Here is a 26,484-nt window from a genome sequence, read left to right on the forward strand (position 1 = left end):
AGAGAGAGAGAGAGAGAGAGAGAGAGAGAGAGAGAGAGAGAGAGAGAGAGAGAGAGAGAGAGAGAGAGAGAGAGAGAGAGAGAGAGAGAGAGCACGCGCGCGCGATTGTAAAAAATGTTCCTTAGCCCGTAAGATGTACGTAAACATATGCAAAGTGTTGTATCGTGCACAAGAGAATAAAAAAAAGGCTTGCTTCTTTGCTGACTGAATCAATTGATTTTCATCGTGCACTGATCGAAACTGGAATCAAAATGGATATTTTCCGAGGCAAAAAGAGAGCATTATCGCTATCGAAAGCCATCATTGAAGAGAGAATGAGGAAGATGGGAATGCTACTGTGCGATTTACGATGCGAGGATACAATCTCGTACATGTTTCGAAGTGCACGCGTAGATCAGATATGCCTTATTTTAACGATTTTATATGTGGGCAGAACTTAAACGTTAGCCATGCAGTATCGGTACTGACATAGCTGTTGGACATAATACAAATTTTGGATACCGTGCATGGCCATTTTAGACGTTTGTTTCGTGGCTTTTTCTGTAAATTTCACGGTATTTGTTGAAATGTTTGTTACGATCGATGCTTTTGTTAAGATTTCAAGATTGCGAGCTCGCGTATGGCGCAACACTTTCGATTGTTGCTGGGGCATCGATGACGGGGCTTTTTACTAATTAGCCGATTGCGGTCCGCCAATCGAAAGACTTCCAGCCTCGAGGCAACCTTTCTGCTTTCCATGGTGTACACGTGGATTTCACGCTGCGCGCAGTCCAACACGTGGTGTTCCCTCACGTGAACGATTCGATTAGCGATGCTCGTAAAAGCCTTTGTTCAATAACTTTGACGGAAATGTTTATCACAATTATCCGTATCGCGTTGTTTTAATTAACCAATCGCTAATGGATTGCAATTCTTTAATGGAATTATACTAGGAACTCGGTGTTAATATAGATAGGCCGATCTACTAGTTTTATCTTGACAAATGTCGATTCGTTTATTACTTTTCGTGTTTGGATAACAATCGTGGAATTGTTCTATTTCGTCATCGTAAGACGAATCGAGTAAATTAACTTCTTGAGGGACGAATTTTTAATGTTTTCTTTTTTTTACTCTAATTGAATACGCACAAGCCAAAGCAATTTTTGTCTATAAGTCGATTTGAACACACAAATATTCTCTCTCGTTTGAACATGGTGCCTGCTCTAATTCTAAAAGGTATTACGATTGTTAAGCAATATCAATTTTAAAATAAAAGTAAATGTACACGTACGTGGCAATATCCCTCGAGAGGTTAGTGTCAATGAAAAAATGTATTATAATTGCTAATATTGTATATTCTAGGATAAATGGATAGGGATAAATGAAATCGATCCTCTAACGAATGAAATAACGTTTCAAATAATTCTTCTGTCAAGAGTGCACATTGATTGTATTGTAAGGACGCTAGAATCGCAAAACGTTTTGTGAATGTTAAATGCTTGGAGCACGTGACTGGCCAAAAAAGAAAGAACGATTAAAGGGGTCGCGAGTTGCGCATCGCCGCTCCAAATGAATTGGACTTGGAACGGATGCTGAAAAAGTGACCCGGCGTCTGTGTCGCCGGAAGGTTAAAGTATTGCACGACCTTTGTCGGTGATAAGATTATTTGAAAATTGCGATTGTCTGTTCGAAACTGTGCAATATAGGACGTTACACGATTACAGAAACATTGGGGAGGGTGGTTTGAGAAATCTTCTGTGTGGTTACACGGGGAAAGGGGAGAGGGTAAAAAATGGCAAAAATCGGTCAAATCGAGAAAAAAAAATCGACAAGGTGGAATGCGTATCGTGTACGCGGATAAGTTATCGTTCCGAAACCGTTGAACTTTCTGAACTACATATTTTAATTAAGACGCAGTAATTATGTGTTTGGACGATACGAAAGTTTGACGAATGTGTTTAGGAAATTAACAGCTCCCTATTAGTTGCGAAAACAAAACAAACTGGAAGACGATAAGGGGTTGAAAGTAAAAGATCGAATTTGAGCAATTTTATATATTCAGGCATTCAGACCTCGGAATTAAGGGAGGAAACTATCGGTAATTAGGGGGCCAAATATTAATCGTTTTTCGTGACTGTTGCTCACGTCCCGAGAAACATTTAATACTTGGACTCCTAATGTTACTCCTTAATGTTACTCCTTAACGCACAATTGAAAGTGAGAATGACGAGCAATAACGTGTACGATGATTGATGATTGCAGAGCTTCCGTGTCGGAAGCAGGAGACGAGACGAGGGAAGGTCCTCTGAAGAAGTACCATGTGGCGAAAACATTCGCTGATCGCCGGTACAAAGTCTCATCGGCGAGAACGTATTTCTACCTTAACGAAGCCTCCTGCGAACGTAACATGGACATCTTCATCAGATGTCTCGAATCTGTTGCAGGTGAGTACAGTTTTATCCGGGTAAATTTAACCCTTTCGACTCCTAGCGGTACACACGTGTCCCAGTGAATATTTCTGATCGCCTTTCACCAAATTGCATAGAAACGTGTAGACACTTATAGAAACGTGTGTGAAAAAAAAAAATTAAACTCTTATTCTTATCATTTATTGAAATAATATTTGTCTCGACTCGTCTAAACGCAAAGGTTTGTCAGTTACATATCAGGACACCCTATACAGCTTAATTTCTGGTACCAGCTGTGTTTGAAAAATTAATAGTTGTCCTCAGGTCAGAACTTATGCAACGATCTAATGTAACTGAAAAGTGTGTGGTGTGCTCGACATCATTTCGTACCTCGGCCGGGTCGGAACAGTGAATTTATAATTATCGTCGAGAAATAAAAAAGAACTAAAAGTAATTTAAATTTAAGAGACCTAATAATCGTCTACGAGTAAATATAAGTTAATACAGATTGCTTTCTCGTTGGTCTAGACGAATTATTAGGGGTGCTGATCCAGAAAATTCATTAAGGGATGAAACGACATTGAAAGGCCAAACAGCAAGTGGTGGAATCGTATTAGGAGTCCGAGTATCAAATGTTGTTTTCTTGGAATTTTTTCTATAGAGAGGAATTTATGGAACGTATAATATAATTTCCCTTCTTAAAGAAATAATCAAGAATATGTAAATACGTTGCAACTCGAAGTTACAATTTTATCGATCCATAAACTAACAAAGGAACATTATTTCTATCTTATTGCTTTGTCTCGACGAAATGCACATAACTTTAGCGAACGTGTCAAGGAAAGTTACGAATCTTTACTGAATTCCGTTCCATTTTCTTTTTTTTTTTGTCACAACCAGTAAGCGGCGGTTAATTTCCTAAACTCATTCTTCGCTACTCTTTTGTATCATCGAGGAAAGTAATTACTGTGTATTAATTAAGATATGTAAATAAGCAGTTCAGAAAGTTCAAGACGCGTCAATTTATTTGTGTACGTAATCGCTCTACTCTGTCCATTTTTATTTATTTGTTTTTTTTTTTAACCAATCTTTAGTACACGAGTGCCAATAAATTAATAAGAACTGATTATGTTGCGAATCCGTAGCAATTAGGAATTTCTTTGCTTCTGTTTATTTGTAATTTTCGGAGAAGTTAAATTATACTTCTGAAATTTTGTTTGTAGAGAAAAATTTGTTGTAACGTGGTTCTGCCCTTCGTGAATCTTCTTGATTAGCACCCCAATAATTCGTCTCTTAAACGAAATTATTTAATCTCCAGAAGGTAACCACTGTATTCGATTTATTTATTTATTTAAATACACTTCTTTACTTTGCAACGTATGCAAACAATTATTCGCTCGCGAAACCAGAGAACTACATCACACGGAGAATAAATAATTTACAATTCACGACGTGGAAAACGCTCGATCCTATTATTTAGTTCCAAGAGTGTCAAACATATCCAAAGTTTGTATCACATTCGAACAGAAAAATTTCCATTCGGGAACCTCGACAGAGCAGAAAGTGCCGAACGATTAATAATCGACCAGTTTATGATTCGACAAGGCCACGATTTTGGAGGACAGCGTCACATAAATTTCACGTGTGTAGCCAAACATTATTAGTTCTCGAGATTAGCGCTTATCACTAGTAACGGTTTATCGCTCTTTCGTAAATCATTGTAATTTAAATTATTCGGTCTGGAGAACTGGATATCGACCGGCAATAATTATAATGCGGAAAGACGCGAGATTGAATGTTGCACGATGGGTGTCATAAATATTCCGTATCTTGAGATTCTTGTAAAACTCCTCGTTATTTTCGAATAAGAAATACGCAACTTTAATTTTTTAGTTTATGTTCGCACAACATTGCATCAAAAATGTTTCCCTGTAATTTCGTCATATGTATATCAATTCTTGGGAATGGAATTGTTATGCATATCGAGGGATAGGCATACGTTAATGGGATACGAGTCTTTGTTGGTGTATGGGAGCTCGCGTGTCCAAGATTAGTATCCACACATGTGCGTGAAACCACGTGAATCGCATTCTCGAATATTCTAAAGCAGGACCAAAACTGGACAGTGAAAGAGAAATTAAGGCAACCGGTCTCTGCTAGCCCTAACGAGTAGTATCAAAATCACAATGCTAACTACTAACTATGAAACAGATTCTTACTACCGATAAATCAGACCGGCCACAATTTTCAGCAAACTAAAATTGTTTGCTCTAATTTTATAATTCGAAATTGAAGTTAGGCTATAACGAGCTTGTAGAAAATTTAGAATGATCTCAATATCCAAGGATGTTTCACAGCCTATAATAAGCATAAAATATCTCCTTTCATTGATCTAGAAAGTAACTATAAGTTTCAGACAAATCTGTAGTCTTTTGCACACTTAAAGATCTCTTTTTCTCATTGCACGTGTTTCGTACAATTAACCTAATTGCAAGGAATTTAGGAGCTGTAATTGCATCAGTGGCCCCAGAGTCAAGAACAAAATTTTTAGCTGATAGACTTCTGAAATTTTGCAAGACAAGAACGCGCGAACGTATCTTCTATAAATATCTCCTCTAGAGAATCGTGTTTTCTGCTAACCGCCCAAATAACGTGACATAACGGTGCTCGGGATCATGAAAGAAATTAGTAATTTATTTCAGTATTTATATCGAGCTATTTATCCCTGTTGGATTTTATTGTCTATGTAGAGTCCCTAATTTTTATATAGAATGTAAGGTGAAGTATATTATTCTTTGTCGCCTGATACAGTATTATAAATTCTTATGTCCTTTTACAGACGATGAAATTAAAACCTTGAACCTAAAATTTCCCACATTACCAATCACTACCAATTTCGATGTCGATCCCAAACCTGGTAAGACAAACAATACCTTTGTACACCTTGATCCTTCTCTGTTTTTTTTTTTTTTTTTACGTCAAGACTAATTTTTCCTGTGTTACACAAGTTCCTCATTGAGTTGTCATAAATATTCTTCTAATTTTTTGCATTTGTTTTATAGGTGCTTCGATGGGAGTCGGCTTCACTGCCATTAAATTAACAGCCCTTGGTCGACCACAACTCCTAGTATGTAGTCATTTTTTGTGGTAGTTTTATATTACGTAGTATGTCAAGATATTCTGGAAATACACAAGTCATTGTTAGTAGTGTAAAATGTAGAAACTAATAATGCCCAGACTGGTTACCTACCGATGATAAATATTCTAGAAAATGTTTCTACAGGCTATGATAAGAGAGAAATCAAGAGTGATAAAGTTGCGATCGAGTATACAGCAATTAATAACTCAGATTCAAAACCTCAAACGTAGCTTCATTTTAATTTAGCTTGTGGAATCTTCTCCTGAAATATTTACCATCAGTAGGTAGATACCTTGTACATGTCTTTCTAATTGAAGTTATAATTATATTATTCGAGCACATTTTATTTTCAGCTTCAATTGTCAGAAGTAATTATGCGAGCACGACAATACATGTCTGATGTTGTCGGTGGTGAAGGTGCCGTCTTGACTCATCACGCGAAACCAGATGATTTCATGAGAAAGTTTGAAGAGGCACACATTAAGGATGCAGCACCAGTACAAAAGTTTCTTCAAAAAATTCAGTCGGACAAAGAGGGGTAATTTATTGAGATCATCTTTGGCTAGTACTTTCCAATCAGGCTAGCTGACAACTAGGAGCACTGGCGACTCTCGTACATCATGGAATGTGTTAGTAAACGAATTCTTCTGATTTCAGTGTTATCCATTTGTTCCCGTGGAGTGGTATTCTGGATGAAAATTATGAACTCAGCGAAACGTTCCAAGTACCAGATATTAAAACGGGAAAGATGGTGAGGCTGATGTCACAGCTTACATCAAAGGAGGAAGAGATGTTCAGGAACATGATAAGACGCCTGAATAATATAGTCGCGGTACGGATATATAAAAATAAAATAAAAGAAGTATATTAGACATTGTCAATGTCAGTATTAGCGCTTTCTCGGACCCCTGATGAAGCATAGTTACATTGAACTCATTTTTCAAAAGGACACGGCTTACAACTGGAAGCCTCTAACAGTTTCATCTGGATTGTCAGTGCCTTCATGATGAAAAATATTAGATCTGTGTGAAAGTTTTGTCATTTTTCTCATTCACTTACGTCACTCTATAATCCATATAGTTCATAAAACTTCGTATTTTTCAACTGAATTACTTATTATTATTCAATTACTCCTCAACCCTAGATTATGGGATTTTCGTTTATTCTAGAATGTTGCATCTGATTGGTTCTTGGAATGTCATTCCTTTTCTGTTAACTATTGCAGAATTATAATCAATTTGTGATCAATGGTTTCACCTTTCTTTAACAGTTTCTTTAAACTGGATCTCTTCTGTCTCGCCATATGCAGATCGTATCTTTCTTTCAATGACTTTATCACTCTTCATGTTGATTTTCTGGTTTACAATAATCGTTTCTCTTGATGTGTTATTGTACAATCTCCATTCTTCATCTCCAGTAACACTATGTGTATAGTGTAACAACTGCACCTCTTGTTCAGAAACAATAAACTAAGAAAACTCCCGTACCAATTAGGAGATTTTTCCGTTTATTAATTCGAACACTGCATATTGTAAAAGCGACAGAACTTTCCTACGGATTTAATATGATAAGACCATCTAGTTCGTTAGCAGAGACAGAATGGCTGGCTTCTGTTTCAGGTGGCTGATAAACTAAACGTGCGTATCATGATTGATGCCGAGCAAACATATTTCCAACCTGCGATTTCGCGATTGACGTTGGAAATGATGCGCAAGTACAATACAGATAAGGTAATGTTTTGTTTCGTAGATGCGACATTATCACTTAGTAAATTTTCAGTGAATGATTTCTGAATCCCAATGGTCTACTTCATAGGCTGTGGTATTTAATACCTACCAGACATACTTACAAGATGCTTATAACGAGGTGAAAACGGATCTCGAACAAGCCCAACGACAGAATTTCTACTTCGGCGCTAAACTTGTCCGTGGAGCTTACATCGAGCAGGTAATCTTCCATTCGATGAATTGCATTCTGGTTGCTGTACATTTATTACAAAGTACGATTGTTTGTGTAGGAGAGAGCAAGAGCAGCAGCGATGGGTTATCCTGATCCAACGAATCCTTCCTACGAGGCTACAACCGAGTCCTATCATAAGACGCTTATGGAGTGCCTGAGGCGGATGAAACAGTACAAAGATAAAGGCGAGGATCCTAAGAAAATAGGAATTATGGTCGCCTCTCATAACGAAGATACAGTACGCTTCGCGATTGAGAAGTACGTGATCCTTAGTTAAGATTTATTCATTTCAGCTTTTTAGCCAAGAAATGGACTTGGTTGAAATCTACTGTCACTATTCAATTAATTTGAAACGATTTATAATATTTATGTTAATTTAGAATGAAGGAGATAGGAATCTCACCAGAAGACAAAGTAATCTGCTTCGGCCAATTGCTGGGAATGTGCGATTACATAACATTCCCATTAGGTATGTTATTTTTGCTATTTAAAGACATGATTGAGACTCCAGTGACGAGTTGAAGTATTCCTGGAAGTTTCACAGCTTTAATGATTGTATTGGTATATTTCAGGTCAATCCGGATATTCCGCATATAAATATATTCCCTATGGTCCAGTTAAAGAAGTATTACCGTATCTTTCTCGACGTGCACAAGAAAATCGAGGCATACTTAAGAAAATCCGAAAAGAGAAACGCCTTTTGTTATCTGAAATTGTAAGACGCTTTGTGCGCGGCCAGATATTTTATAAACCGAAGGGAAACTACACTCCCGTCTGAGCAGCCGATTGTTTCATTGCACAGACGAATTTTAAGTATCAAACTTAAGTAGTGATTGTAAATTATTAAAAGACTCTTGTGGTACGCAGAGCAACGCGCGCGCGTGTGTGCGAATGGAAGTATATGCAGTGTTATTCATTACACAAAGTTGCCTCAGTGTGACGTTATCAAGTGCAAACTGCTCAATATCGCACCATGTGGTAGAACTATGTTCATTGCTTCTTATGTCTGGTATAGAAAACCTATCAGTGAATTGCTTATGACTTTTATAAACAGAAAAGCACATTTTATGCTTTATTAGAAAACGCCATGTTCAATACGTTCATATTACGTTCACAATACAATAACGAACATGCACATTTTTGATAATTAAAAACTTTTATACCAAAACAGAAAGTATCGAAATTATCAAAATCATATTCACGACGAACTTTCACTTTTACTTTTGTTCCTCAGTATTCCCAAGACTTTACGAGGGTAATATTGAATTGCATTGATAAATTCTAAATGAAATTCTACCTAAAAATAGAACAAATACAGCCTTGTCTGAAACGTACTAGTTTTGTTATTATTTTATTTAAGAATCTCGTTGTGCACACGTGCACGATTATTTATAGTGGACATATTTAAATATTTTTTGACATACGTTCTTTAGTATTTTGTTGAAAAATATGATTTTCATATGAAGATAGGTAATTATATAAAGTCCATTATGTCCATAGCGAGCTGCATTTAATTAAGTGAAATACTCGTATGGAATGAACATTCAGCCCCACTTCCATGCTTTGTGCGTAGTTACCAAGAACGGATTTAACCAAAGTGATAGTATTGGCAAATACTAGAGAATGCAAGTCATAATAGAGTCTATTTGGTCCGAATGGAAGTGTTTGCACATAATTTAGAAAAAAAAATGACTCTTATAAATTTTTAGTAAATGAATAAGATCTTTACAAAAATTGGGAACATTTTGTTAAAATTGTTTTATATAAGAGTCATTTTTTGTGTGTACAATTACTACGCATGTTGAAATAAAAAGTTGAGTAATCTTGGGCTGAAACAGTGATAAACTGCGAATTAGGAATTGAAAAAAGTACGTAATTGCGACACGTTATATAAGTTTTTAGTTCACGTTGCTTCAGCCTAAAGTTGCTTTTTCTTATCGGATAATAATAATCATAAATATACAATGCTGTTTAAACGATGCGCCCCAATGAATTAATATGACTTATACACAGCTCTTTGTTACATTTTCTTTCAGAATTAAAACTAATTTTAAGAAAATTATCAAAGAACTTTTATAATTTATAAATAATAAATTGTTCTCAAGTTTTAGCTACGAGTTTTACGTACTGAACGACGAATCCTGTGTATTTTTGCTGAACTGGCATATTCATATTGTTTAAAAGGAAGAGTTACGAATAACATTTGTACAAACTGAATATTAACTCTTTTTTCCGCAATATTTCTGCATTTTTAATTTATGTATTGAAATGTAATTTTATGCATTGAGAATGCTACTTTTATTATTACTAGCAATGAAAATAATTCGACCTCTGGTGGATAATTTCCATGCAGTTGGATAACACTTCGATATTTTCTCGTCAGTATTTAAAAAGAAAATGAAAAAAGAAACAAAATAGAACGTCATTGTTCAACAGGATTTTCTTTCTATTAATTAATGTTTTAAAGTATAAATATACAATTTACATTTGTTGTAAACATCATTTGTTTATATAATACGTAAACGTACAATATTTTATGATCTCCTGTATTATAATACGATGTAATTGCATTCGGAATATGTATGTACTTTGTATTTGCTATTGTCAAAAGAAATATGTATTTTGTTCTATAGAACAGTCTTATCGTAAAGTTATGATTTTTATTGAGATTAAGTTAATCTCTGAATATCATGTTATTATACTTGCAACCTAAGAAGAAATTTAATCAATGAATAAAGGGGCATTGTTGAAGTTATACAGGCTATAGCTAAATGTTTTTATGTGGCTATTGGTATGTTGAATGTGAGTGATTTAGGTATAATTCTACTTGTTATATTTAGTGTTCGACTGTTACGTCGATACATTAATTAACTTCTACACGTCTCGTGATGATGACAATAATTTAGGTAGACAATGTTATAATCTTATACGCTATATGTATAAACTACATGCCATGATGGATTGCATTTGTCATCACCTATGAGGTTAAATTAATTAATTTAAAAAAAAAAAAAAAAAAATGAAATGAAATGATACGAGATTAGTTAATAAAAACTAGTAGAAAGTGAATAAGTAATAAAGTATATTCGTACGAAATTGTACGAGTCAATATATGATTATACATAAAAAAAGAAAGCAACGTTCATTATTGCGAACGTGCATTTTACTGCCAGAATGAATTTATACAAGATACTTTCTTGACTAGACTATTATGACAATTATTTGCCTGTGTGTGAATAATATATTTATGATGAAAGTAGTACAATATGTTCAATATGTTCTTCTTAGCACTCAATGTTAGTAATATTGATTTACTGTGTATAGGATATACATGAATGTAATTTAATAATTGAAAAAATAACTCTACAATAATATTTTGCTATTTGCTTTTTCTTAGATTCAAATTAAAATATCTTTTGAGAATTAAAAATGTGACAAAAAGAAACGAAATGAAAGCTAATTGAAACAACGATCAATATAAAATAAGATAATATTTATTTTTCATGAAATACAGTTAATATATGTTTTTCCAATACCATTTATAAATCGGTATTCATAAACTAGGACATAAACATTTGCTTCCATTTTTTTTTATTATTATCACTATTACTATTATTATTATGGAATTGACCGTAACTATGTAGCCGGCTCAATGGTTTAAGAGTATTTCTTTCCAGTGAGACCAGAATGAGCACATTTATTGCTGAAGACTCGAGATTCATTGGAAGTATTGTTTCTTGTCCTAGCGTTTACAACAGTTAACAATATTTTCTTTTGCGTGTCACTCACTCTTTTCAATCTTTTGCGGTCGACAGATGGTATACGGGTACATAAAGTTTTTGTAAATTAACGGGCATAATAGTAAATTACTGTAATATATACAATTTCTATAAATAATAAATATAAGCAACACAATGCTCGTACACACTAGTCCAGAGAAAAGGAGCGTAGTCTTATTCTTGTGCCCATGGACTTATAAAAACGACTTGATATGTTCCCGATATAGTGGCTGTGGACCGCATAGAGTTAAAACGTTCTCTTTATACTTTTGCTTGTATAGTCCTGAATGGTATAATCAATTTCAAGATTGGAAAATATATTAGTATATGTACATACAAATACGATACTGTTACATGAATTAATTTTACATTGGTTATCTTGGATTGAACGCGTCACCACGAGTCAATATAAACGATCAGTCGTACGTTGAAAATTATATGGCAACAAGAAATGGTGATATCGTATTTAAAAATCTTTTTTGTAAAATTTACAAATGGTTCGGCTAATTTGTTTCTCATTGATTTTATAAATCCAGAAACATTTCATATAAATACCTATACGCTAAATTACCATCAAACATGTTTTTGTAACATTATCCAAGATAACATGTATTCATTTGTATTTAAAGTTTCTTATATATAGTTATAATTTTCTTTCTTTATAATAAAATGCAATTGCATTATTAATATAACGATGCACGTTAACTCTTTTACAGAAAAATCCTACAGGAAGCAAATCGAAATAAAATACTTTGTGATATGGCAAGAATTGTATTGGAAGATGACGTATTTAAAAATAGGATAAATAACAATTGATCTCAGGCATTCTCGCATACTGTGCTTAGTTTGTTATTAAAATGAAGTTGATAACGCGATGCGTACTGAAATTTAAATTCGTCGAGATATACATAGTTGTGAATGAAATAAATGACAAATAATATAGAAGATATAAATGCTGTGCGCATTTAAAAAAACGTATAACATTAATTTTCTTAACGTTAAGAATGAATTATTGACTTAGAATTATTCGATTCTCTTTGAAATTTATTAATCGACGACTACGTTAATGATGTATCACCATCGGAATTTAGTAGCGTCAGATTTTTATCGTAACTCTTAACGTAAAACGACAAGAATTTTCTTTAAAAAATTAAAAAGAATATCATTTGTATGTTAAATTCGTAGCTTGCCTATATTTAACACCTTTCCATGTGAATGATAAGCTTTGGTATTGATTGTGCAATAATTATAATTAAACTATGACTATATTTATATTAAGTGTCTTATAGTATTTCATTTCGATTCTGTGATACAGGACAAACGTGATTGCCCATTTCACTTTCTCGCACGGTTAGAATTACTTTGGTTTGAAAGACATCAGGTACATTTCGACGTTTCAACGTCACTTAATATGATTTGTCAAAGAAGTATATATATATATATATACACACATATACTTTGCTATCGCTCAGTCTTGTACATTGGTTTATTCAACCAATCGTACTATAGCGGAACAAGTAATTCCCCGCAAGAGCATTCATTTTTTTTTGCACGAAGAACTTTTTGTGATCTTACCTGTATCTTCGTTCCATTCAACTTGAAAAAAGATCTCACAGAGCAAATTGTACTTAAAGAATAGACTGGGTGTATAGACCTTCTAAATTTCTGTAACATACAACTAAAAAATAATATGAAACTTTCGTTCAACATTGTATGTAGAGACATTTAAAAAATTTGAAATGTTGCGAATTTTGTTATTACCTGAGAAATGTGCGATTAAGTTTCACTAATTCAAAATTGACCTTGTTCTTTCATCCCAGTCTAACGTTTAAATACGAGAGATATTGAAAACTTCAGTTCAGCCATTAGAGACAGGAACAATCGTACTGTGATAAACTTTGGTTCATTTAGTATCAGTGGCTGCGACAGAACATCCTTTGTGATTACAAGCAATATTAGAAGAAAATGCAACACTGTGAGCTCTCCGTCGTGAACATTTCTTTGTTGTAGTTGCAGTTGCATTATGTTCTACACAAGGTCTTCTGCTTCTAGTATGTCTCTTCGTCGTTTTTAAGCTGAATGGAACGAATTTTTCTCAATCTCTGTAACGAGATTCTGTCTTGGCGCTTAAAGCATGATCATTTGTAGTGGTATCTCCCAGTCACAATGGTGCCAGGCTTTTACCTCTCTTGGCCAGTCTTATTTCTAGCCATATATAAGGAACCACAGACAGGAGTAGCACGCAAGCAAGGCCAAGTACGCGAAACTGCGTGCAGACTAGCCCATGCAAACCAAGAGTGAGGGCAAGACCGAGCCATCTCCAGAAAAGAGATGTCGACAAAGGTCCTTGCCAAGAATTTGGATACAAACCCAATACTAATGCTAGAAATGAAATTATTTCTTTGTTATTTACCAAAATATAATCATGTCGATGATTGACTGTATTTGAATCAGTAGTATATAATGAGGAAGCAATGATAATTGTTTTCAGTGTATCATAAATGATATGTATGCAACTCACTATATATTAGAGTTTCCCAAATGGAATTGCAAACTCCCCAGGCAGCAGATATAACATGAAAAAGTGCTGGATCATCACCAGATGGTCTCCATGTGATCAAAACCAGCAGTAAACATGCATGGAATACAAATCCAACAACTTATACAAAAAATGGAATGATTGATTATTATTGAAATTGGAAATTCACTGCATTGAATCTGAAATGTTGTTCGTTAAAAGTTACTCACCTACAACAAAGTATCTTTTAATGTGCCTCAACAACATTGATAATGTCACGCCAGCAAGGGCTTGCAAAGATGCCAGACTTAAGAAACTAAGAGTTACTGTGCCAGCTCCACCCAAAGCACAGACTACATATGCCTTTGAAAAAACAACAATCAAATATTTATTACACCTTAAAACGTTACGTACAAAGGAGGTGAATACTGATATAGTTACAAAAGTTATATAGTGATACTTACTTCTATAAAATCAGCGTAGATAAATCCCTGTTCAAGTCCAATAAAAAGTGTTAACGGTGCCGCCAATTGCAACTTCGGATCCTGAAATGCAGACTTAATAGATGCGAGTATGTTTTGCGCGCTGTGTTTTTCATTCACACTTTGTGGTTCCTTCATTCTGGAGTCGAGGAATGCGCACGATATACTGAATCCTAGGACAGCAAGACCAAGCCATATGCTGACCAATATTTTTGATGTTCCAGATGATAACGTTGGCATGCTAATTGTACCATTGTAAAGATAAATCTCTTCTGGACAATACTCTGCTCCGCAGATGTCATTCATCTCATTGTTCATCGTACTAACAGGCATCGAATCCGTTAGTTTTACAAGTATGGCAGCAATTAGACAACCTAGTGCGAGACCTATGTCTTCCGCTAATCTGATTCCTCGATTAAGTCTTCTAAGAAGGCATTCCCGTCGTGTCTCATCAGGATCCTCGGGATCAACGCACACTAGAGCTAGACTAGTCGCTGAGGCATTTACATGTGAAACTCGTGCTATGAAACTTGGTGTAACACAGGCACCCAACATTGCATAACTGGGTAATAATATATACCTGTTAATAAAAAGATATACTATGTAGTTATAAACAACAGTTTATACAGTATTAAAGAATGTATAAATATTCTATTAGGACATACCACTTCGGATAAAGATGTACACCGACAAAAATTGTGGTAGCCATGTGAGTGGTGGTTATCGCGAGGTTTGTCCCAAGTCTCTGGAGGATAATTGGAGCAAAACAACTGGTAATCGTCGCTGTTGCATAAAGAAGAGCAAGAAGCATAGGTCCAAGCTGAGGATTGAAGGTGCCAAGACCAGCCTGCAATGGGAACATTGGCAACGTGGCAGCAGAGCAGCTCGCATGTCCTAAGAGAAGAGCAGCACAATGCCTCAAAATTGCCCTTTTCGGTGGTCGAGGACCGGAAGGTGCTGCTCTTACAGCGGCTATTAAGCGACGCACGGACGATGCTCCAGCCGAAGAGTTCATCGAGTCTCGTCGACGCCAGGATAAGGCAGATGTTCTCGTAGAACGACAAGAAATGGGTGAATAAGCTGCCATGTGCTACGGATCAAGATCTTTCTTTGAACATTTTGATTGCTGCGATTAATTCTGTTTGATTCGCAAGTAGCGTCAAGTCAAAGTTACTTGAATATTTTCTTTTTAATCATCATATCTGACTCTCCACAAACTAAAAATGGTTCTTAAGTGCATTCACCAATAAATTCATTGCTTTTAAGCTGTTCAATATTTCTAGAAGTCTAGGGCTATAAAAAATGTGACTTCCAAGTCTTATCCAAATATTATACATCGGCACTACCTAGCATAAGGACCCCTCAGACACCTGCTTGTCCTTCCAACCTTTGTTTTCCTGCTCTACTGCTCAGAAATCCAATAAAAAAAATCCCTGTGAAGTTCGATAAAGAAATTTCTCAAGACTTGCATGTTTTTCTATGAGGACATCTAGTAGTCCTGCAAGCTCAGTTAGTTGTTTTAATAGAATGGCAACAATGTATGAAAATATAAATAAATTATCAAGTATTATTTATTTCTTCTGAAAAATTAATAAAGTTCATGCAATAGAGAATTATCAGAAAGTTAATTATTTAAGTGTGTATTGAATGAAGTGGTATTATTTGTTGGATTGGGTAATGATTGTTACTATACCTCTAACATAGCATCGTTATCCCATAATGCATGGTGGTGACCACTACTTCTAGCACGTCTATGAGTATGTGCTAATGGTGGAGGTTGAGCTGGCAGTCGTATAGGTCCTAAACCACCAATTGGTGCTGGTCTATAAGCAGGGCTCGCGAGTTTGTCCTTTGACAACTCATGAAGATTCGGAAGGGAACCCATGATTCAATTTTTTGCTATCCTTATTTCCTCAATCAGATCTAGCTCCTTAAAGCTGTTCGAACATCTTGCTGATCCTGATCAGAATCATTGCCAAGGTGATTGGTGCCATCATTGTAATTCTCTTGCTCTTTGACTCTCCATTCGTTCATCTGTTGGTTTGTAGTACCTTAAATAAACAAAATCCTGTTATCCTGTTAATAATAAACTGTTTAAGTAAAAATTACATAAAAGTCCTTAAGACACCTGTTGGGACAAAATACTCCATAAATGCATAAAGTTTGCTAATGTCTACCAGAAAAAGAAGTTATACCCTCAGGGGCTGTAGCGGTGTTTGTAGCTACAAAGCTTAGCAACCCCAAGGTACCCGAGCTAGACGGGGGCCAGTAGGCCCCAATAAATGAGAAGTATTTTAATATTGCAAACAGTATTAAAACAATGCAGGAGTCATGTAAGACGATGATAAGAGGAATAGAAATAAGCTAGTAATCAGTAAGCAGTAGTGCGATAACTTTGTATAATAAGTTACGCACTTTAAATAAACGAACGAAGAAGAAGTTATATTCTAGACTAGTAGATATCATTAATTTGGAGTTGTTGCCCTTGTATTTACAATACAAAAATGATTAAAAATACATTTTGATTAGATGTCGGTAGTTAATTATTAGTGGCGCCATCAGTGGCAAAATGCCCAAGTTTGTAGTAAAAATAGTTCTCACCGTTTCTATAAGATGACGCCACCGATACTTTATAATTAATTGTTCTTCATTTTTTGTATAAATGCATAACTAATACGATTCTTTGCTTTATAACGCCACAATATATTAGTTAATATGTAAAATTTGTCATTTTTATGAATAATTTCTTAATGCAGCCATAATTATCGACCTTTTAGTAAGCGGTGCCATCTAGCGAAAACAGTGGAAACTATTTTTTACTACAAACTTGGGCGTTTAACCATCGATGGCGCCACTAATAGTTGATTACCGGCATGAAATTAAAATGAATTTTTAATCGTTTTTGTACTATAAATACAAGGCTACAGGTCTAAATCGATGATACATTATATTTAACATTACGTTACAAAACGTATACACGTAAATACTAGCAAAATTAATAATTGCTTACTATGTAGATTGGAAAACGTTTCATCGCTAGATGGCGATACTGTTCGTGTGCAAGTTCAGAGATCACGTGACAGTTCGATCTATATGAATTTATCGAATCGAGTTTCGATAATCGTTCGGATTTACGAAAACGGCGGGTTCGATGCCGGCTCAACGACAGTTTGCGAATGGTAGTGCATAATGTTGTAAAGAAAGTGAATTTTGTGCATCATTTTGCAGTATAAGCGCAATATAGTTACAAGATCTGGTTGGACGGCCTTAGGATTACTGTCGATGGATATTACGTTGCTTGGTAAGAATGAAATGTCAAGTAATATGTATATTCAAATGGAGCAAGTAAATCAATGGCGGTAATGGGGTCCTTTCTCGCGTTTTGACGGTAGATAGATCGATCGTTCTTTATTATAATAAGAATATCTAAGTAGTCAGTCGGAAAAAAACGATGTAAAATCAAACGTATGCGCTAGTGAATGCGTCTTCTTGCAAGTTTTTAGAATTGCTACCAGGTATTTCAATGTTCTCTTTTCGATCCCTGTGGAAAGGAATTCAATAATCTATACAGGGTGTCCCAAAAATGTTGTAACACCTTGAAAGGAGTGATTCGGGAGGTGATTTGAAACAACTTTTTCCTTAGCGAAAATGTTGTCCGAGGCTTTGTTGAGGAGATATTAACGGAAAACACTGACCAATCAGAGCCCGAGTATGCCGGTGGAGCGCCCGCGGTAGCGTACGAGAGGGACCACCTAGCGCGTAGCCTACGCTCAACCGGCATCCTCGCGCTCTGATTGGTCAGTGTTTTCTGTTAATATCTCCTTAACAAAGCCTCGGACAACATTTTCGCTAAGGAAAAAGTTGTTTCAAATCACCTCCCGAACCACCTCTTTCAAGGTGTTACAACATTTTTGGAACACCCTGTATATAGCATTTTTTTCGTAGTAAGAATTGAGGTGATTTGTTCGTTACAAGTGTCTTTATGTTATGAATTCTCAGCTCTTGATCGTTTCAAAATGTCAGTTCAATTAGTATCGTTAGTAACCAATTCTTTTATACTTGTATTATTCTTTAGGGCGACTAAGAGCGCCAGTTTTATAGTCGTATTACATACTCTCCTGACACAAGAGATAATGCGCATGCGCGAGCTGGAAGCAACACTGGCATTACAGGTAGTGGCCATTTTGGCTTCACTACCTCCCTAGGCACCAAAGTAGACAGACACTCGCGAGTTGTTGAGATCAAAATAGAAAGAATGATGAAAATATACGCCAGTAATTGTACCAATCTCAGAGTTAAAAGATTTTAAGTGTCACAAGGAATGAATGGTCGAGGTTTCTGGTCCAAGCATGAATAATTCGTTATTAACGTTTGATCCCTAACATTTCAACTAATCTATTTAGAAAAAGTCTACACGTCAGAAAAGTAATCTTTGATCCTCTCGCGATTATCGATTACTTCCAATGATCAGTCGCTAATCAATTAGTTCACTTATTACAGTTAACCTAATTCTGAGATGAAACGGATCCTACGGTCGTCGCATCGAAAGTCGATGTTCGCTTCGAAACGACCAACAGCTACCAAAGTTTCCACGGATAATTTGTACGAGTCTTGCATAATTTAATTGGCAATCTCGCGCGTCCAATTATGGCAAGAATAAAAAAAAAACGAGAAGATAAAAATCCCGTAGTCACCTACGAAACCTTGAACGAGAACATGCGGCGAAGGAACTGCCAGTATGTATAATGAACGTACTAGCAGTGGCCTTGATATTGGTTTGCGGAAAGGATTTCGACCAATTGCGATGGCGCATCAATCGGCAGCCAGTTGTGCATCGGATATGTAAAATCGATGCAAATAGTGACGTTCGACAGGTCCGACATCGGCTGCTCGTTGTGTAGTATACAGAGTGTCCTATATAAAGCGATACGAGATGTTTTCCTAGATAATTAATGAAGATATCGACTTTACTTTCGTTAGAGTTAAGTTGTACACGAACAGGCTAATCTCTCAGTAAGCGATGCATCTTTAGAGAGTGATCGTTAGGAGGGAAAAGAGGAGAGGAGGGGAGGAATTTAAACAAAGTTTAAATGGAAAGTTGTATTAATCTTTGGTTATTTAGATAGCTCTTATATTACTGAAGAGTATTTGCTAGAATAATTTTTTTTTTTAAATTATGCATAGTTTCTAAGGAAAGAGTTTGTAACGCGTTATATTGGACACCTTGTATACAATGTGATTCTATCTCCAAACAAGTTACGGAAGAACATTTGCTCGAATATTCTTTTTTTCTCGAAATTATTCGTTGTTTCTAAGGAAAGAGCTCGTAACGCTTTATACACTGGACACCCTGTACAAAATGTGCTTCCGTCTCCAAACGAGTTCACTACATAGAAAAATTCAATCAGCATATCGTTACGTAATTCGAAGCAATTTTAATTTAAACACTTGTTCCGTGGTAGAGTCGCGTGGGTATTGAAGTTGATGCCGTCAATTTTAGAAAATAAGAAGGAAATAGGTCTAACAACAAGAATCATAACTTTGTTGTCAAGTAAACTCTACCAAAGGTATTCTGTTTTTTTTTTTTTAATTTTTTAAATGGAATAATAATTTACCATTACTATAAAAAAAAAAAATGACTGCGGGAGCTATGAAAACAAACGAACGAACGCGAAACAATAGCAAGTACAGTCATATACTTCGCGGAATGTGTACGGACTACTATCATTATTTCTGACACTGAATCTACGCAAACGGCACGTTGCGAGCATAAAAACGATGAGAAGTTCGACAACCTTTTGTTTACATTAGTTGCGGTAAACAATTGGATGTATTGAAACAAAATTATACATAGTAAGTACCGTATATACATATGTATTGTTTATTAGCAATATGTTTTCTTTATTTTCCATGCTTGGAAAGTGCTGTTTATGTCTTGGCAGTACGCGCAACAAAATAAGGTCGGTATCGATACTAAAGAATAAAATCTGAAATACCTGTCGCGTGATTATAAATTCCAAAAGGTAGCTTATTATTTGTTTTAATTAAAGTTCAAATATCTTTCCAGTGAAATTGATCTCGGAGCTTGGAGACGAGGTTCGCCATGAGGTTCAAGAGAAAAGCAGAAACTTACTTGTAAAGAAGACCCGTGCTGCACCGTCGACCAAAATTCGTCATGGTTCCCTGTACAAAGCAGCAGCTGAACTGTCCGTGGAAATCATCGTCGAGTCATCACGAAGTACGGAGAGGAACACCCAGCATCGACATTTTACGCGTACAAGAAACGAACCATAGAAAACACTACTTTATAAAACACACGTGTACGCACACTCGCGTCTGTTCAGGTTGTACACCATACGAAAATCTACCGAAACGATCGCAACAGTTACAGAGCTGAAAGGTTTCAAGTGTCCAAAGAAGTCGGCGAGGAGCGGTTTCCGTTCGAAAGCATCGACGATACATTTACGTCACTGTCACCCTTATTCATAATATATATTTAGATCACCTGGGCTCCTTCGTCGCGTATCGTTATGGTGATCGATAACCACGTTTAACGGGAAACCGCAACAGAGACCGAACACATGAAGCGTACAGGAGAACCGACACGTCTGCGATATTCAAGTATCAAAATATTTGCCACAATTTACAATGGAATCTCTGTATCTTTAAAATGGTGCATTATCGTTTCGCGGTTGCCTGGCGATTTTCACCGCGATCCCTTTCACATAAATTAGTAACAATTTAATGGTTTTTAGAGGATGGTCGATCGAGTCCTAAAGAAATTACAACGCGACCTCTCGGAGTTGGCACACGCGAACGTTTGCGTCCATTTGGGCGGTTCAGTCTCCCAGAGGACAAGGAATTGTTTAACAACAAACTGGCGATCCTTTAAGAGCCGCGAGGGGTTGCGGTGACCGTCCAGGACCCGACGAAAGTACAACACCGAGCGTGACTTTTCCATCGGCTGGACTCGGCCTTCCTCGGCGCCACTCGTTCGCTCTTAGTTCCACTCCTCTTGGTATGGTCGATAACAAGGAGAGTGCGTACTGCATCCTCGTTTCTCGATTTCGGTGAATCTTGGTCGCGCACGCAAGTGGAATGAACGCGAGGGGATTCACCGTTTCTTTTAGAAGAGATTCGTGGAGTAGTTCTCAGTTGAATCGAGCCGTTCGCTGCGGATGGGGCGAACAGAAAGTTGAGATGGTCCATTTAAAGGAGACACCACTTTGAAGGACTGAAGAATTGCTAATCTATGTAATTTTTTTTTTTAAATTAATTAATTATCTTTTGATTAAGGGAATGGATATGCTATTAACGAAACATTGAACTATAATTATACAACTTTTTATTGAAAAATATGTTCAACAAGAATATGTTGAACAAGAAACAATACAAAGGCTCGATTCTTATTGGTTCACCTGTCTTCGCTCGTGTTGTATCATTAAGGTTGCTATATCACCGTAACATAATTCAAGGAGAGTCTACAGACTGTTTATTACATATCACACAGCTAAACACCAGACATGGGAATGGTGGTTAAGTATGTCAATGTTGCGACAATAGTGCAACGAGTGCAATCATTACGTATCTTTTCGAACGCTGGTTCGTTCACCTCGCACTCGGGCATCAAACAGTTTCCCTTTTCCTAGGAGATTAATTGTTATCCTCCAAGGACTGTTAATATGTAATAACAAAAGTACGTGTATGGGCTATCTCTCACGAATCTAACTTTGTGATTTTAATTGTCGCGGCTACATTCTCTACAATTTTTAAAAAATAATTCAATGTTTCTTTAAACTGAAATGTCATTCTCATCGGCCAGTTCAGTAGCTATAATTTTTTGAAAAAGAGATAGGACAAACCATTAACCAGTTGCCAAACTGACAATTTTCGAAACTTTTAAAAATCCAACTAGGTACTTCCTGATGTCACTAATGATTGCAACATATGCAAATTTCGTCGAAATTCAAGATCGTACCCCCCCCCCCCCCAAAAAAAAAGTGTTCGAATCCGCGTGGGAATGAACAGATTACTTTCCAATTTATTTAGATTTTGAATAACCGCTGTTGAATCTACTAATGTCAATAGTCTCTCGTTTTTCAGAAAGCATAGCGGAATAAGGCGGAGCCGATCAACAAAGAGGACCTTGAAAATCGAAGATCAAGAGTATTCCATACCCCCACCATGCCTTAGTTGATACTTAGGCGAGAGTAGCAACCTGTGAACGCAGTGGCTGTTGGTGCCCCTTCCTAGATGAAGTCCGGGGAAGGTCCAATCCTTGGACACTTTCATATAAATGAAGGTTGATCGCTGCCTCGTTCCGCATTTAACGCTCCATCCCTCGTACCTGAAGGGATCGGTGCACACATAATCACACACATACACGCATCCGTATTCGAACGTTTCTCCTGTTCCATCCCAAGTGTACCGTGCATCGAATTTCTAGTGATTCCTAGCAGCCCTCGAATTTTTTAAGAGCAACAGGAACTGATAAGAGACTACTAGATAACGTAAGTGATTATTGCTTGAATATGTCGACCATATGGTTAAATATAGTTATAAATAATAGGCGAGACTTGAATAGCGTTTTGAGTTCAATTTCGTTTCGTTAGGACGTCTTCTTATTTTTGTGAATAGTTCAGTTGGGATGGGTCCTGAAATTATATGAAAGATTTGGCAGGATAATGTCATCAGGAGTGGTTGTAACTTTGTTTAATTATATACTTTTTGATTTATTGTGGATGCATTAAGAGACAGGAATTATTAATATTCGTACAATTATTGATCATAGTTAACAATTATAGGATTTAATTATTGTGATTGATATGAAGCTTGGTTAAATTCTAAATTTCCTTTTTTTTTTTTTTATTGGGGAATTTGCATTAAGGGAGACATTTTTAATATTCATGCAATTATTAATCATAGTATTCGAAATTATAGTTTCATTATAGTTAGTGACGATCGTAGAGGAATTTTTGCAATTGAAAGCTTCTTTCGTCAAAGCCTTCTCTAAAAGCATAATAATTATTAAAAAAAAAAAAGAAGCAATCAAAAGATTTCTCAATAATTATCATACTCCAAGCGATCGAGACGTTGACCAAACAAATGTTTACTCGCAACGAGCCATTGGTCAACAAATCATACATTTACATGCTAATTGTTATTAAAGAAAAGGGAAATGGAGCAGAAAGAATAAATTAAATCTAATCGAAAGAATAAATTATAAAACAACATTCACTCGAAGGAAATGAGAATTGTCTGCATAAAAGGTCTCGTGTAGAGTCCAAGCAGTAATTTATGTAAAATGCAATTTAATTGAACACTAAAATGTATCTAGAATCGCACTTTACTCTAAGGAACTATTTATAGCGACACAAACGAGCAGGGATAAAAATTCCTGTTTCATAAAATTATATTCACTCTTAGATGAGAAATTATTCTGAGAAACTGTCAGGGAAGTAACGATATACGGGCAGTCTCGAGGTGAACGTACAATAGTTAATAAATAATAATTAAAGGAAACACAGGAGAGTTTTATTTCGAATTAGGACTGTAGTGGTAGTAAACAATCTTTGTTAATATATGCATACTAGGTATCGAGTTTAATTACAATCTTATATCGAGTTACAAACTAACGATATATAGGGTGTCTCGAGATGAAAGTGAAACAGTTAATGAATAATAATTAATGGAAATGCAAGGGGAATATTTAAAAATATATAGAAAGAAGAAGCTTAGAATTCAGAACAGAATATTTCTAACTAAAATAAGGTTAAGACTGAATAGTAGGAAATGAGAATAGATTTGGGGAAATATAGAAAAGGAAAATTCAGAATTTAGAATAAAAAATTCCTGACTAGAATAAGATAATACATGAAATACATTTCATGAATAGAAGAATCCTTTCTACACATTTGTCAGATACAATCTTGTATTCCCACACAATGTAAAATTTGCAAATTAGGCAATTGTTCGATTGCACGAGGTTTCGCAAATAAATCACTTTGATGAAAAACGCGTCAATGACGATTACAATAAGCGATCGTGGAATTGTAAGATTTCCTAATGGAGCACGTGGCTTGGACGATTACGAGCCCGTTTTCATTCCGGAACTCATTCCATACGTACAGCTCACGGGTGTCTCGTGAAAATGATTTTCGTTTCGAGTATTCAGCTTAACCGTGTATCGAATAATTTATAAGGATATGTGTCTCGACATCTGCGCCGATAAGCGATCGCCGCAGCCCGGATGGAGGCTGAGATATTGCAGTGTTGTTTTGCATTATTTGCGCAACACGGGTTACGAAAGTGTAAACAGATACAACTGTGTACAATTGCTGGCATGAGCTATCAAAAGTCGGCGCGGCAGTGCGCTTGATATCTTTTAACGAGGCGCTGGGAAATATCCTCTGAAATGCACCGTGATTGATAATGATAACCGAACGGTAGGGCAATTAAATCGGAAACAGGGTAGATTACCTGAAATTATTTGCAACAGCGTAACGGGACAGGGAACAAATTTTTATTTAATGCGGATATTTTACGATCGGCTATGGAAATTAACCGGTTTGTGTAATTAGAGAATTAGCTAGACGTTTTACGTCCTTTAGTAATTATTTATATTATTTACGGAATGTTTGATAGAGGAAAGGAGGTGAGAATCGCGCGAAATGGAAAGAGGAGCGTTAAAATATATGTTAAGCGATTGTTATGTTTTGGGAGAGTGCGAGATAGGAGAAGAGACAATTCGTCTACGAGAAATGTTCGTTTCGAGGGGAGACATCCAATGGAAAAAACTTTGAAACTTTAATATGCAAAATGCAAAAACTCATAGGGCAAATTGAGGTACTTTTTTTGTGGAGAATCCAAATCTGCGATAAAACATGGGGGTTCTTATTAAAAATTGTTATCTTCCCTCACCCCAACCCCCAAGGGAGTAACGGTGAGGGTCGAGTTAGGTATCACTGGATGTCCGGCTTCGAAAGGAACAACTTTCGTTACCCACTTTTTTTTTATCCGACCCATAATTTTCGAGATATTTCTTGAGATAGATCGAATGTCTTCAGATAGATCGTCCACTCTGTATATTAGCTCCTTTCATTTTAAGGGGCGCGAGTGTTTTTAAATTGAAAATGAATGAATAAATACAGGTTTCCTTTCGTAATCGATTTAGAACTGCACGTGTTTTATGCGACCAGTGTTCATTTTTTAATCAAGTTAATATTCATGTAGCAAAGTCAAAATCAAACACGATGTACCTTGAAATGCGTTCAAGTACCACGTATTTTACCTCGGCTGCATAAACGTAGCGATAACCATCGTTTCATTAGTAATGAGGAATGGAAGGTATCGACTCGGCTGACTAATTGAGAGGCCCGGTACTCCGTGTCCAATCAGAATTCCAGCTGTCGAGTATACACCCATAAGGCTCGTTCAGCCTTCGATTTAATATCAGTCAGTAATTATAGAAACCTGTACTGCACACGAAACACGCCTTTGTCATCGATGTTGCACTCGTTTTGCATCCCGAGATATCCTTCGCAATGACACAGCTAATAAAAGAGGAATTAACGTGATCGTCACGTGCGTTAGATGTCGATTTATCTCTTTATCCCGGTGGCTAATTAATACGGAAATCGTCGAACCAGTCGATCAACCTTTTCTTTGTAAAACGATGAAAATTAAACGAAAATTAGAGGTGGATCGGTCAGTATTTTTGGTGGCGAATATGAAAACAGGGAAGGAAGTACCTTCTAACTTTCGAAAGGACAGGATGAACAAAATTTATTTAAAAGAATCGTTACTTAGAAAATTCTGACTAGCGCACTCCCTTAACACGTTGGTCGCCATGTCACCCACATGTGGGCGACAGTGCTTTCCACCGAAGAACTAAAGAAATTAATTTCGAATGTGAAGCATCAAAGGAAATGAATTTAAACGAAATTCATGAATTTTGATGAAATTACAAGAATAAATACGGCGACAAATGTTTGATTATGCAGTCTCCAATAGTTTAAATAATATTTCATTTTAGTAGAAACTTTAAAGAATATTTGTCTGGCAGTCAACGTGTTAACGATGAGTCTGGAATGTTTATATTGGGTTGTCCGAAAAGTCCATGCCGATTTTTGATGGGTGGTGCGGGTCTGAATATGTCGAAATGGCTGAAAACAAATAACATATACATGTACATCCCTTAAATGTTGGAAAGGTTGTGGAA

At 36.1% G+C, this 26,484-nt stretch overlaps 3 protein-coding genes across 7 annotated transcripts in view; 2 read left to right on the forward strand and 1 right to left on the reverse strand.

Annotated features, from left to right (window-relative positions):
• Positions 1-10,240, forward strand: part of LOC128879779 (proline dehydrogenase 1, mitochondrial) — a 26,772-nt gene extending 16,532 nt beyond the window's left edge. Inside the window, exons 3-11 of the mRNA XM_054129235.1 lie at positions 2,242-2,423; positions 5,450-5,514; positions 5,880-6,064; positions 6,184-6,358; positions 7,146-7,256; positions 7,342-7,473; positions 7,544-7,743; positions 7,866-7,954; positions 8,058-10,240. Of these exons, the coding sequence (XP_053985210.1) occupies positions 2,242-2,423; positions 5,450-5,514; positions 5,880-6,064; positions 6,184-6,358; positions 7,146-7,256; positions 7,342-7,473; positions 7,544-7,743; positions 7,866-7,954; positions 8,058-8,263 (1,345 nt within the window). The 3' untranslated portion in view covers positions 8,264-10,240. The remainder of the gene's footprint in view (positions 1-2,241; positions 2,424-5,449; positions 5,515-5,879; positions 6,065-6,183; positions 6,359-7,145; positions 7,257-7,341; positions 7,474-7,543; positions 7,744-7,865; positions 7,955-8,057) is intronic.
• A 723-nt stretch (positions 10,241-10,963) lies between these two features.
• LOC128879780 (UNC93-like protein) lies at positions 10,964-20,537 on the reverse strand. Of its 4 annotated transcripts, XR_008457694.1 has the most exons (8): positions 20,398-20,537; positions 15,958-16,315; positions 14,930-15,354; positions 14,247-14,844; positions 14,013-14,145; positions 13,786-13,923; positions 13,026-13,646; positions 10,964-12,942 (listed from the first exon to the last, which is right to left on the reverse strand). XR_008457694.1 is itself a non-coding variant. In XM_054129236.1 (7 exons), the coding sequence occupies exons 2-7, from the start codon at positions 16,147-16,149 to the stop codon at positions 13,426-13,428; spliced, it is 1,707 nt and encodes a 568-aa protein (XP_053985211.1). In that variant the 5' UTR covers positions 16,150-16,315; positions 20,398-20,537; the 3' UTR covers positions 10,964-13,425. The 4 variants fall into 4 exon arrangements, 3 of the variants coding, with proteins under 3 accessions (XP_053985211.1, XP_053985212.1, XP_053985213.1); XM_054129236.1 differs by having other exon boundaries at positions 10,964-13,646; XM_054129237.1 differs by lacking the exon at positions 20,398-20,537 and adding an exon at positions 16,680-16,819 and having other exon boundaries at positions 10,964-13,646.
• An 839-nt stretch (positions 20,538-21,376) lies between these two features.
• Positions 21,377-26,484, forward strand: part of LOC128879782 (D-galactonate transporter) — a 13,918-nt gene continuing 8,810 nt past the window's right edge. For both annotated transcript variants that reach the window (XM_054129239.1, XM_054129240.1), the window contains exons 1-2: positions 21,377-21,518; positions 22,368-22,774. The gene's annotated coding sequence lies outside the window, so the exon portion shown is untranslated. The remainder of the gene's footprint in view (positions 21,519-22,367; positions 22,775-26,484) is intronic.

Source organism: Hylaeus volcanicus, chromosome 7, assembly GCF_026283585.1.
Source record: "Hylaeus volcanicus isolate JK05 chromosome 7, UHH_iyHylVolc1.0_haploid, whole genome shotgun sequence".
NCBI classification, from domain to species: Eukaryota; Metazoa; Arthropoda; class Insecta; order Hymenoptera; family Colletidae; genus Hylaeus; species Hylaeus volcanicus.